The sequence below is a fragment of the Phascolarctos cinereus genome, unplaced genomic scaffold, assembly GCF_003287225.1.
Source record: "Phascolarctos cinereus isolate Bilbo 61053 unplaced genomic scaffold, phaCin_HiC Scaffold_726;HRSCAF=1367, whole genome shotgun sequence".
NCBI classification, from domain to species: domain Eukaryota; kingdom Metazoa; phylum Chordata; class Mammalia; order Diprotodontia; family Phascolarctidae; genus Phascolarctos; species Phascolarctos cinereus.
The window spans coordinates 114825582-114837928 of NW_027556098.1; the positions used below are offsets into that span (position 1 = coordinate 114825582).

Consider the following 12347-nt stretch of genomic DNA (forward strand, 5'->3'; position numbering starts at 1 on the left):
TGGCCACTTTGGGTGAGCAGGATACCTAATCAGTTATGGAGGAAAAAGACTGCTTGCTGTAGTGAGGGTCCAATTGACATTAGATAATAGATTTTTAGTCAATCCAATATCACCTTGGTTTTGTGATTTCCTGCAGTTCCATGGACACACAGCATCTGGAGAGACATAATGGACATACATGGTAGACATAATCCAGGAGGAGTGGAATGAAGAATACCTTCATTATCATTCCTTTACAGGGAGGGGAGATAGGGGGAAGAGGTTATAGGGATCTCAGACAACTATGCGGATTAGAGATGGAAGAAGCTTAGTAGGTTTTACTAGCTGACCTGAACAAGTAAGGCTAGCATGATTATGAGAGGGAGCCACAGGGCTGAGGTACCATAAGAAGTTGATTGATGGTAGCCTCCTGATTCCCAAATTTGGGTTGTGCTTTCTCAGCTGCTAGGATCCTGGATTTTTTTTTTCAGATTCTAGGATCTAGTTTGGAAAAGCTTGTTTTATTTTGTTTATTTTGGTTTTGGAGCTGTGATTTCATGGGTAGAAAGAACTCCCAGTGAGAAAATTGTCTCTATTCCTCCCAGGCAGGAAACACCTGCATGGCAACTTATAGTCTTAGGAGAGTTGCTGGGGCAGCAAGAGTTGAAATGATTTATCCACAGTCAGGCATATACTGTTATCAGAGGATAGTTTAAGGATAGTCCTTTCTGCCCACTATACAATATTACTTCTTCATTACACCCCTTCCATTATAAATTAATGTTTGCTTTCCAGTTTATAATTCTATGTCTTCTGAGTTTTCTTTGCCTCAAATCATTTCTGCAAAAATCATTTCTGCTTGAACTAATAAGATACAGTTTCTGAACCTGCCATGCTAGGTACAGTATCCTGGGATGGAGGTGGAAGGCACCTCCAACTAGCCCATCCTTCCTTCTGGCCCTACCAGTTACATGACTGCACCTGCTTTTCTATTTAACTCTCATCAATCCAAGAACAGATGTGAAAAAGGGAAGGAAATAACTATTTATTAAGCACCTACTATGTGTCATGCACTGTGTAAGCTCTATCAATATCTCATTTGATCTTCACAACAACCCTTCAAGGCAAGTGTTGTTATTATCCTCATTTTACAGTTGAGAAAATTGAGACAGACAGACATTAAGTGACTTGCCCAGAGACTCACAGCTCATAAATGTCTGAGGCTGGATTTGAACTCAAATCTTCCTGATTCCAGGCCCAGTGCTGTAGCCACCATACCATCTAGCTGCCTGTAAAATATTTTGGGAAGATGAACTCTCGATGAATTTTGTATACTAGTGTTTTAAAATAAAGTAGCAATTCACTCAATTTGATTTAAAATATTTGAAGGAAATAATTGAATGATAAGAGGCAGCATGGTGTAGGAGATAGAGCTTGGATATAGGAAGACATAAGTACATATCCTGCTTCTGACACTTACTAGCTGTGTGACTCTGGGCAAGTCACTTAAAAGCCCCAAGACAACTCTCTTAGATTAAGTTATAGATGGGATACAATCTGTAGTGATGCTACAGGTAAAATAATAGACTTGTGGTATATTTGATGTATTAACTTGTTCATCAATTACATGTTATATTGACGGCAGGGTCAGCAGAACAAATCAATACATACTTAAAAGGGCCCCATGGGTCTATAGTTTTTTTTTTTTTACAGAGGATAGAGTTTTATTGACAACAAAGACTTTTACATATAGTACTGTACAAATTATAAATGGATCTACAAAATATTAACTATACAAGTTGTTACTAGCACTTACATAAGTCTTTTTAAAGTTTTGTGCATGATGTGTGTCAGGTTCCTATGAACAGGATGCAAGTGAGCAGATGTGAACATGATGATCACATTTAAAGGAACTCAAAACTACTTCTGACAGTTAACTTTCAAATACAAAGCATTTCTGCACAAAACAAAGCGTCTGATGTGTCAAAACCAACAGAATCAAGAGCTAGGATATAAAATGAACACTCTCAGAGAAATATAGTTTTTTTTTCCTTAAAAGTACAGTGTCTTTCATGAGTACTTAATTCATGTTTATTAAAGTGAATTGAATTCTCAAAATCTAGCATTAAGAGAATGCAAAAGAATTCAGATGCTATTCTGCTTTTTAGAGAGCCCTAGGAACTTAGATTGCATAATCCTATCCTTCCACATGGGAGGAAATTATTAATCAACAAATATTTGTCTTTCAGTTGAGATCCCTAATCACTGGGATGAGATGAAAGACCAGAACCTTCTTTTGGTGGATTTACCTCCAGGACATGAAGAATACAAGCAAGTAAAAGACATGTTTTGTCGGACTTGTGCTAACTTCACAATAGAGAAGGTCAAGTCAATTTTTATCATTGCCATTACCTCTAATCCTCCATTCTTCAATATTTTATCCAGTCTTCTCCTCTTCTCTTCTCTCTTACATATACATCTAGGCTGAGATCTTCTCCCGTATGCTAGTTGGCCTCAACACTGTTTACTGGATGTTTCCAGCTGTATGTTACATAGGCTTCTCAAATTCAATGTGTCCAAAACAGAATTCATTGTCTTTCTTCCCAAACCCTCCCTTCTTCCCAACATTCCTATTATTGTTGATGGCATTATGATCTTCCTGCTTTTAAGGGTTCACTACCATGGCATCCTCTTTGACACATAACTCAGAGCAAAGTGGTTATACCCTTGGTCTTACCATCACCTTAAAGTGTTTCATTTCCATGTTCATGAACTCTGAAATTCTTTTATCTGGTCATAATCTTTTATCAATCTATCATTCCTTTGTCTGATGATCCTTAAGCCAATTCTTCATCTCCATCAGTTATATTAGCTAAAGAAAAATATTGGTGTAGATTTTTTAGTGGAACAGATCTAAGTATTATTCCATGAATCTGCCAATAGCAACAATCAGATTTGAGAAAAGGTTAAGTTGGATACTCAAATCTAGAAGCAAATTGACCTCTTTTCCTAACCTGAACTTTCCTGAATCTTTTTAGAATGTACAGAGTCATTTCTTCTTATCAATTTCCAAGGCAAAAGAAATGACAATGTGTCCCAAACTGTGAAGATCTTGGGGTGGGGGAAGGAGGAGTAGGATAAGAGGACAATTGAGGCAACCTGGATCTGCAGCAAGCTATTCCAGAGAGGCAAAAAATAAATAAATAAATAAATAAATAAATGGGGTTCTTATTGGTTTCTTCCTGTTTGTTTTCATTGGTCTAATGCCTATGGAGCTTGTGTCTGATCTCTGATAAAATCACTTCCACACTCTAACAGCCTAAGTTTCTTCATCTGTAAGGTGAGGGTATTGGATTAGAGGATTTCTGAGACCCCTTCTAACATTGTGTGATTCAGCAATGAAAAACAATAGCCACTGTTCAATGTTTTCTAACTCAGAATAGACAAAAAAACCACCCACCTAATTATGATTTGCTTGGGAGGTTTTTTCTATTTATTCTTTCTGTTTCTTCCATTTTCTGTTGTTTTGGACTCTTCTTATAGCAATGGAACAGATTAGGGGCAGAGTTGGGAATAGAAAAAGACAAAAGAAATATCCAAACACCAAGTCATTGAAATGGTCTATCTTGTAAATGAGAAAGAATGTTAGCCAGACCACTAATTCTTGAAAATTATTTTCAAGCTTGTATGTCTATGACATTTAAGGCTCCATACAAGTGTTGTAGCCCATTTACAAATAGATATCAGTCCCACTCCCCCTCCCCAATGCCTTAAAAATAAAAAAGACAATAATAAACATAAAAATACTCAATTTTTGTTAGAAGTTGATATTTTCCTTTTTTATTCACAAAAAGCAAGTAAATTTTCTTTTAAAATTTTAGTGGAGTGCTGAATAGTAACAGAGCTAAAGGGAAATATAATTAAACAACTTGCTCTTATAAAATTTGCACCACCCAGTGAAGTAATTTTTTTGTCAAAACATGCTTATTGCATCTTATTTTCTATTTATCAAAGACAAATGAAACCTTATTTTTCTTTTAGTTCATCTAGTTCACCCTATAGCAATGTCTAGCTTATTATCAGACTCAGAATGGTGACCCATCAGTTATTTTTTAACTCAGGGGAAGAGAAAAAAAAACATAGCAAGGTATTAGAACTGGTGGCTGTGATGGGTGAGCCATTATCACAAACCCTAGATCTCTTGAGACCTATTAACAAACTTAAGATCAATGAGTCACGATCACAGTCCTAGATCAAACTGTGTTTTAGAAAGGCATTTGCGGTGGAAATATGTTTTACATGATTGCACATGAATAACCTATATGATACTGCTTGCCCTCTTGGGGAGGGGGGAGGAGAGAGAGTATATAGGGAGGGAGAACAATCTGGAACTCAAAAATCTTAGGAAAAAAATTAATGTTGAAAATTGTCTTTACATGTAATTAGAAAAAATAAAATACTATTTACATTAAAAAATAAAATAGAAGGGCATTTGCAGATTAGGATATAGTGTTCAACATTTGTCCTTGAATTTTTGGAGCACAATGATTATATGTCATCGTGTGTGTGTGTGTGTGTGTGTGTTATAAGGAGGGAAAAGATGGATAACGTTTCCCAACCTTTAGCAAATGTCAGCCATCAGAAATGAGCCAAAACACTATTCAACTTTATCATTTGATAATTTATGTAGTATAGACACCCTCTTACCTAGTATGTTGAAAATGATAAGGAGAGACACAGTGTGGTGTAATGGATAGAAAGTTTGCTTTGGAGTTAAGAAGACTTTGTTTCAAGCTAAGCCTGTCACACCTATTGACTAAATAACCCCAGGGAAGTCACCTAACCTTTCAGGGCTCCAAGCAACTCCTTACAGCTTTGTGTTTCCAAGCAAGTACCCATCCGTGTTGGTTAGGATCCTCACCAGGAGTGCCCCATACTAAAGACATCAGACATGCAATTCAAAACAAAATCAAATTTCCAGAAAGTGAACAAATTAGGGGCTATTTATTTTCAAAGCATAATTTTACAAAACTAAGTTTAGAAAGCTGTGTGGATATAAAAGTACATCTGGAAAACAAAATAGATAACACTGAACTTGATGTTAATTATTTTATGCTCAAAGGAAAACTGCCCCACACAAAATCTAAAATGGTTTCCTATGGATTGATGATTTTTAAATTCATTTCCACAACTGTTTCCTACCTAACCCTATGCTCATTTCCAAAGTTATTTTCCTTATGTAATTTGTAGATTCAGAGGATACAGAACAGAAGCCTTTGGAATTTGTATAAGACAAAGAAAATACTCATAGATGACCAGAACAAACACACGAATAATGAAAAATACCTCTTCCATGGGACAGATGTTGACTCAGTGTCCCATGTCAATAGCCAAGGCTTTAATCGCAGTTATGCTGGGAAAAATGGTAAGTAAAGCAGCAGGTATCTTGTTTGCTTCAAAAAGTCTGAAGGTGAAGTGTGGCTTTCATATCACACCATCAGCACCTGAACACTGAAGTGTGTCACCATGGAATCTGCTTTCTTTCTCAATCAATCAACATTTAATAAGCATATACTATGTGCCAGGCACCGTGCTAAGCACTAGGGATAAAAATACATGCACAAAGGAAACATCCCCTCCCCTCAAGCTTACAATCTAATGGGAGAAGAAAATACAAAAAGGAAGATGAAAAGGGCATGGGGGGGATGGTGGAAAAGTAAGAGAAGACCCAACATGGTGTAGCTAGGTGAGAAATGAGAAGCTATCAGAGCTAAGCTCCCTCCTTAAATGGAGATTCAGAGTTCATGACACCCCTGCCTCCCTCTCCCCTCCAATGTTAAAGGCAGAGGGGAGTAATGAGGTGGAGTACCAAGGGCTGATGAGATCTTACAGAAGGATGAGGTTATCCTAATAATGAGCTTCCTGGGACATTGTGGAGAAGTTAGTCAGAGAAGTCCCAAAGTAGTGCAGCCAGATTAAAATGGATGATTGTAATGTCTCCATCCATTGAGTTAGTCCATCAAATCACAAATCTTGGATAGGCACTATAGCTAAAAAAGGAGTTTGGTCCAGAAATGAACAGGAATCAATAACACAGCACTTTCAGCTATCTTAAGACAGGTATACATATGCACACAAACACACAGATACACCCCATCTTTTTTGTCATCAACAGCCTTTCCTTGATGATATATGGCTGTGAATAGGGGAACACAGTAATCTCCGAACAATGAAAATTATGGGTGACTCAAAAGGCAGTGGGGGAGACACATGATGTAAAGAGGGACATATGGTGGGTATAAAGAGGATGTGTCACATGGTCATCAATGACTTACACCAATCCTATCAAACTCAAACAGAAATGGATCTCTGCAGCCACATTTTGACTTAAAAAACCACAAATTAACTATCTAAGGTATAATTTCCCTTTTATCCTTCAATCTGATTCTGGCTTCCCTCAAAAATATTGCTGACCACTTATCCCAAAGGCTGCAAGATTGATGCCTCTGACTTATACTCCATATGTGCCATAAAAGGTATCATCCTGGAACTTTATGGCCAGGAAATGAGATGGGGAAGCATGCAGGGGAAGTAGGGAACAAAGGAATGGATAGTCAAGATACTGCATTGGTACCCACAGAGAGTAGGAAAAAAGTCTCCACCTGTTGCATAGATCCTTTGTACAGGATTTATGGGAGGATATGAACAAGAATTGAAAAGAAGGTTGGGATGGGTTGCAATCTGTATCATAGAAAGGAGTGATTAAAGACTTAGAGATTTAGAGCTACAAGGGCCCTTCAAGTGGATCCAACCCCTTCATTTTACATAAGAGAAAAATGGGAGTATGGAGGTCAGTAGCTTTCTGAGGACCATAGCTGGCAAATTGCTAAGTCAGGATTTGAACCAAGGTCTTTCTGACTCTACAACCTCTGTTCTTGTCCACTATACCATCTTGTATCTCTAAAATATCATCAACCTTAGAAAGTATGAATGATTGCTAAGTTGTAGCCAAAATATATAATATTATAAACCTAAGAAGGATTTAAATTCAGTGGTAGATCACGGGACTTCTGTTACATATTTTTTTCCATTTGTGTCCACTTCACATGAATTATTACTTCCCTTTGCAGTAGGTGAATAACTATTTACAAAGCTGATTTTTAAAAATGATCGATATATTTTATTTTGTTGTGATGCAACAGATATACTGAAACAAGGCTCACATTCACCAATATAGCCCATTTCTGAATCCTCAACAGAAAGAGAGGCTGCGTTCTTTCATTCTGACAGTAGGACACTGCCCCACATATCCAATCTGTTGCCAAGGCATGTTTCTATCTTCACAACATCTCTCATATATGTCCCCTTCTCTTCACTCACACAGCCAACTCCCTGGTACAGGTCTTCATCATGTCACTCCTGCATAGTTGCAGCAGCCTTCTCATCTCCCTGCCTCAAGTCTCTCCCTACTTCATCCATCTTCCACTCGGCCATCAAAGTGATTTTCATAAAACTCAGGGCCAAGAATGTCACCCCTCTCTCTACTCAATGAACATCAGTGACTCCCTGACATCTCCAGAATCAAATATGAAATGCTTTGTTTGCATTTAAAGCCCTTAACAACGTAGCCTTTCCCTATCTTTCCAGTCTTCTCATAGTTTACTCACACACACTTAACAGTCCAACTACACTGGCTTCCTTGCTGCTCCTCACACACTGTACTCCATCTCCCAATTCTGGGTCTTTCCACTAACTATCCCCCGTGCCTCAAATGCTCTCACTCTTACCTCTGCCAACCGGCTTCTTGGACCTCCTTCAAGGCTCAGCTAAATCCCACATTCTGCAGGAGGTCCTCCTTACTGCTATTGACTCCCCTCTGAGATTACCTTCCATTTATTCGATATATATCTTGTACATTGTTGTTCACATGTCTTCTCTATTAGAATGCAAGCTCCTTAAAGATAGGGGCCATGTTCCTACCTCTCTATTCCTACACTTAGCACAGTGCCTGGCACATAATAAATACTTGTCACCTGACAGGCTGGTTGACCATTGTCTTTTGGGGTTGACTAGAGATTTCTTGCCTCTCTATGTTGACTTTGCTCACTTGGTTGTAGTCATCGTCTATACAAAAGTTTTTGGCTATGCTTTTAGTAAAGTGGCTTCTAGACAGGTTATAAGTAGGCATTGGCTTAATGAAGGAGACTCTGAATTCAGGTTAACAAACATTTATTAGGCAAGTGTTTCGTGTAAATTCTTATACTAGAGCAGGAGAATACAATGATTAAATAAGGCAAAGACCCAACCTTTGAGGAATTTACTAAGGAGGTGTTTTATATATGTGTGTGTGTGTGTGTGTGTGTGTGTGTGTGTAATTTAAAATGAAAGAGTAAATGTGATGAATGCAAAGAGAAAATTCCAACAAAATGAAATGAGATTTTATTACTTTGATCATGTGTCAGGCATCATCATTATTGATATAATAATACACATTACATAATCTTAATTTTGTAAAAAATTTGTCTTTTTCACAGCTACGGCATGGGGAAAAGGAACTTATTTTGCTGTCGATGCCCTATATTCAGCTGACAACACATATTCCAAGCCAGATATCAAGGGGAAGAAGCATATGTATTATGTGCGAGTACTTACTGGTGATTACACTCTTGGAAATCCATCATTAATTGTCCCTCCACCAAAGATAACTCAAGATGCTAATGTTCTATATGACAGTGTCACTAACAATATGCGTAATCCAACCTTATTTGTCATATTTTATGATAATCAGGCTTATCCAGAGTACCTCATTACTTTCAGGAAATAGCATTTTGGTTTCACATCCAAGAGATATCATGTAGACACTTATTTGTAGCATGTTTTCGCATTCAATGTATTTTTTTTAGCTCACTACATTTCATTCTTGTTGCTGAAATTAGAACTTTTTGCATTATCACTAGTGTGATTTTTAATGTATGCTTCTTGTGGTTATTCCCCAATTGATAAATGATCAAATGTTATGAACTGGCAGTTTTCAGATGAAGATCAAAGCCTTCTACAGTTATATGAAAAAATGATCAAAATCACTACTGATTAGAGAAATACAAATTAAAACAACTCTAAGGTACCACTTTATACCTATCAATTTGGCTAATATGACAGAAAAGGAAAATGATAAATGTTCAAGGAGATGTGGGACAATTGGGACACCAATTCACTCTTGGTGAATTGTGAACTGATCCAACCATTCTGGAGAGCAATTTGGAACTCTCCCCAGAGGGCTATAAAACTATGCATATCCTTTGATTCAGCAATACCACTACTAGGTTTGTATCCCAAAGAGATTTTTTAAGAAGGGGAAAGTACCTATTTATACAAAAATATTTTTAGCAGCTCTTTATGTGGTGGCAAAGAATTGGGAATTGAAGGGATGTCCAGCAGTTGGAGAATGGCTGAATAAGTTGTGATATATGCTTGTAATGGAATATTATTGTGATATAAGAAATTATAAGCAGACTGGTTTCAGAAAAATCTAGAAAAATTTATACAAACTAATGCAAAGTGAAGTGAGCAGAACCAGGAGAACATTGCAAATTTTAACAGCAATGTTGTACAATGAACAATTGTGAATGACTTAGCTATTCTCAGCAATACAATGATTCAAGACAATTCTCCATCAGAGAAATAACTGACGGAGTCTGACTACAGATTGAAGCATGATCTTTTCACTTTATTTTTTCCATGGGTTTTTTTCCCCTTTTAGTCTGTTTCTTCTTTCACAACATGACTAATATGGAAATATGTTTTACATGATTGCACACATACATACTATATCAAATTGCTTAGTATATGAGGGAGCAGGGAGACAAAGGAGGGAGGGAGAAAATTTGGAAATGAAATTCTTTTAAAAATTGAATGTTTAAAACTGTCTTTATGTGTAATTGGAAAAAATAAACATATACAAACATATACAAATGTGTGTATATATACATACACACACACACATATACCTCCTGTGAGTTAATAGAAGTCAGGAGACATTAGGTATTACTTTCAGTGTATTTTCTTAAGTCAGAGTATTTATCCTTGCTGTTGAAATTAGTCCTTTCCCACTACACTGTTGTGGGTTTTGAGATATGATTTTTGTGAGATAATCAATGGCTGAAGTCATGGGGGGGTTAAACTAGAAAAAGTGGACATTGGACCTGGAGAAAAATGGAGTAGATTCCTTTTTACTCAAAGAAGAGATAAGAAAAAAACTGGTCCTACAAAAGGCAGAAGATGTAGTGCTGGGAGTCTCAGCTTGTCTTCTTTCCCTGTAGAATCATACTATAGGTAGAATGATGAACGAAGAAAGAGAAGAGTGTAGATACAGGTGGTAGAGTAATGTAAGTATTACCTTTCCTGGAACACATTGAGACCACATTGGAATGGGAAGAGTAGTTCTTTTTAAGGGGGCAGGACTGCTTCTCTTGCATACTTAGAAGAATTAGGAATTTTGACTGTCTTGAGAAACACAACTCAGCATTCCAGGCAAAATGAATGAATCACAGACTCTTAGATCTGAAAGGAAGCATAGAGGTCATCTAGATCTGATGGTAGTATCCCAAATTAATGAACAGCCACATCTCACTAAAAACAACAGGTAGAATTTATATAGCACTTCAAGGTTTGCAAAGCATTTTAAAGATTTTATCTCATTTGATAATCACAACCCTGGGAGATTAGGTGCTGTTTCCTCATTTTATAGATGAGGAAATTAAGACATAAAGAAATTACATGACTTGCCAAAGCACACACAGGCAATAAATGTCCAAGGCAGGATTTGAACTCAGATCTTCCTGAATCCAACTCCAGTGCTTTTTTCATCACACAACCTTGCTGCCTTACAACTACTTCACAATGGCATCTTCTTCTATAGTGGGACAATGATCAGAGCTCTTTCCTAATAATGAACCTAAATCTACCCCTCTTCTGCATTAGTGCTAGCTTTATTCTCAGCTCTTTAAATGCTTGAAGACCACTACCATTAACCTTGTCATCCCTGCTTCTGATGGTTTGTAGACCCATTTAAAATATATACCTATAAGTTTCAGAGAAGGGATCAATCAGCATTTAGTAAAGGAAGTCCCTCACCAATAGCTCCCTACATCATTGAAATCACATATCGAGTCAAAGATAAATATTAAAATTTTATGCTATAGGCCATTGGACAACCTTGTTGCTGACTCTGAGTCCATTTAGGTCATTAACAAAAGAACATGTATTCATTTTCTTGGCTAGCTTCCATGGATTCAAAAGTAATATAAGCAGTTTGAGTTTAACCCAGGACCTTCACTTGGGCATATCCAGATGTGTGCTGGTAAATTTTTTAACAACGTCTAGCCATGACTCACCTTTAAGTTTAATCTTCATTATTAACATTTTCTCCATCATTTTCTTAAGTTCAGACAATCAACAAAACAATAAATCAAGCCCTGATTCGTAACATTTACCAATTTCTAAGGTGCAAATTGTTCACACTGAAAAATTAACAACCAGCTTTCCTAAGGTGGTTCAAGCTGGTTCTAGCAAATCCCTAATATATTCCTCCAATCTTACTCAACCCTGAAGTCATGTCATTATAAAATGTGCAAAGAGAGAAGATTCCACTTAAATCATTTATATGTAAGTGTTCATTTCCAGGATGATTTAGAAAACAACAGTGGAGGGATACGGATGGGGAGGGCCAGATCTCAAACTATATTACAAAGCTGTAATCATCAAAACAATTTGGTACTGGATAAGAAATAGAGAGATTGGTCAGTGGAACAGATTAGCTACATAACATATAGAAGAAAATGAATACAATTGCCTAGTGTTTGATAAACCCAAAGATCCCAGTTATTGGGGCAAGAACTCATTTTTTCAACAAAAACTGTTGGGGAAACTGGAAAGTAGACTGGCAGAAACTGGGTATAGAGAAACTTCTCACACAACACACCAAGATAAGCTCAAAACAGTTACATGATTTAGATATAGTGATATCATAAAGCAAATTAGTGGAGCATGAAAGAAATTACCTGTCAAATCTACGGACAGATGAATAATTCATGACCAAATAAGAGATAGAGGTTCACAGGATGTAAAATGGATCCTTTTGATTACAGTAAATTAAAAAAGATTTTGTACAGACAAAACTTATGTAGCTAAAATTAGAAGCAAAGCAGGAAATGGAAAATCTTTGCAGCAAGTTTTTCTAATAAAGGTCTCATTTCTAAACTTTCTAGGGAACTGAGTAAAATTTATAAGAAAATGGGCCAGTTCCCCAATTGATAAGTGGTCAAAGAATATGAATGGAAAGTTTTCAGAGGAACAAATACAATATCAAT

The 12347-nt window shown here is 36.8% G+C and overlaps 1 protein-coding gene across 1 annotated transcript in view; it reads left to right on the forward strand.

Moving 5' to 3' along the window:
- PARP14 (poly(ADP-ribose) polymerase family member 14) overlaps positions 1–9111 on the forward strand; it is a 73085-nt gene extending 63974 nt beyond the window's left edge. Inside the window, exons 16-18 of the mRNA XM_020985940.2 lie at positions 2229–2362; positions 5230–5404; positions 8514–9111. Of these exons, the coding sequence (XP_020841599.1) occupies positions 2229–2362; positions 5230–5404; positions 8514–8803 (599 nt within the window). The 3' untranslated portion in view covers positions 8804–9111. The remainder of the gene's footprint in view (positions 1–2228; positions 2363–5229; positions 5405–8513) is intronic.
- Positions 9112–12347: the final 3236 nt, after the last annotated feature.